This window comes from Echinops telfairi, unplaced genomic scaffold, assembly GCF_000313985.2.
Source record: "Echinops telfairi isolate 266 unplaced genomic scaffold, ASM31398v2 ScPeMD7_18;HRSCAF=68, whole genome shotgun sequence".
NCBI classification, from domain to species: domain Eukaryota; kingdom Metazoa; phylum Chordata; class Mammalia; order Afrosoricida; family Tenrecidae; genus Echinops; species Echinops telfairi.
This window is the reverse complement of record NW_022103915.1, coordinates 90,680,866-90,682,358: the sequence shown is the minus strand read 5'-3', so window position 1 is coordinate 90,682,358 and position 1,493 is coordinate 90,680,866. Positions and strand designations below refer to the sequence as shown.

Sequence of the window (1,493 nt, the reverse complement as noted above, 5' to 3'; positions counted from 1 at the left end):
ACTGTGAGATAAAAGGAGCAAGGGGTGCTTGGGGGGGGATCTTCTCTGTCTCCACGTTCTTCTCTGATGTCAACTTGTACAGAGATGTGGAAGGGCAAGGGAGTAAATCTGGTTGGTCAGAAGGGATCTCGGCTAAGTTTGCAGAGAGAAACTGTGGAGTGATGTTCTGACCCCTTCTGTTCCTTTCGACCATATGCTACTTCGGGTGGAACTGAGGACATGTGTACTGCTAGCTTCTGGATATGTTCCAGGTTCTCATTCCTGACACCTCGTTTACACCTGTAAACACGCTCCTGGGTGCACCTCAGTAAGAATAAGAAACTTCCAGGGAGCTGCAAAGGGCATCTCACCAGGCTAGCTGTGGGATTGATTTTCTTTGTCTCCACTTTCTTCTCTGAGGTCAACTTGTTGACTGATTCCTGAGCCGTTTTCAACCTAGAGGAACAGAAACAGGGAGTTGGAGGTGCGAGAAGGAAAAGAAGGAAGGAGAGAGAAAACAGGACGAGGACACAAGAAAAAGATCAGATTAAACCAAAATCCAAGTGCGTTTGAATTATCCAACCAGCAATTAGGAAATAATAAAGTTCAAACTCTAATTCGATCTGAAGGGACCTCCTCTTTTCTTTCAAAACAGCATCTCCTTCTCCGGCTGAGAGACTGTGGCTGGCCCCGGGAAGCCTGTGCTGCTGTGACCGAGGAGCTTCTGACAGGCAGAGAAGGGCGTGTGCTCACTTTTCTCCGGGGAAGCGCAGCTGGCTACCTGCCTTGTGATCCACTCTCCAGGCACAGAGACACTCCCAAACCCCCAGTGCAGAGGAAAAACAGGAAAACTACAAACACTAGAATTCACCAACGCACATCACGCTGAACAATGGGAAAAACGTATTTGTAAATCACCGCTCTGATAAGAGATCTGTACTTGGAACACATGAGCAGTCTTATGACTCAAATGTGAAGAAAGACAAATGGAGGAATTAAGTAAGAAATGGGCAAATGATTTGATTAGACATCTCTTCAAAGAGGCTACGCAGATGGTAACAAGCATCAGAAAAGATGACTGATATCATTAGGCATTAGGGAAAAAAATTACAAAGAGATATTACTTCATATCCATTACCAAGAAAACAAAACATAAAGAACCCAACTGCTGGAAACCATCGGCCCCACTGGACTGACCCCACAGGACAGAGCAGAGCCCTTCCCCGGGGTTCAGAGGTGGTGGCTCTTTACAAGAGTGGACAGCCTCATCCGACAGCGCAGCCCAGGCTAACCTTTTGTTTAGCAGCCCAGTGCTCAGCCTGCAGGATCAGTGGGGCTTCCTTCCTATCCATGAGGACAATGAAACTAAACAAGGCAATTATAAGTTGCAAGTGAGGATGCAGAAATATGTATAGCCTTCATATATTTGCTGGGGAGAATATAAAATGGTATAGGTACTCTGGAAACCAGTTTGGCAATTTTCTCAAAATGTTAAATGGGTGAAGGGAGACGCC

General features: G+C 46.1%; 1 protein-coding gene across 1 annotated transcript in view; it reads right to left on the bottom strand.

Annotated features, from left to right (window-relative positions):
- The window catches only part of FMN1 (formin 1), a 338,627-nt gene that overhangs the window by 5,937 nt on the left and 331,197 nt on the right, over positions 1-1,493 (bottom strand). The window contains exon 16 of the mRNA XM_004712678.2: positions 351-435. Coding sequence (XP_004712735.1) covers positions 351-435 — 85 coding nt within the window. The remainder of the gene's footprint in view (positions 1-350; positions 436-1,493) is intronic.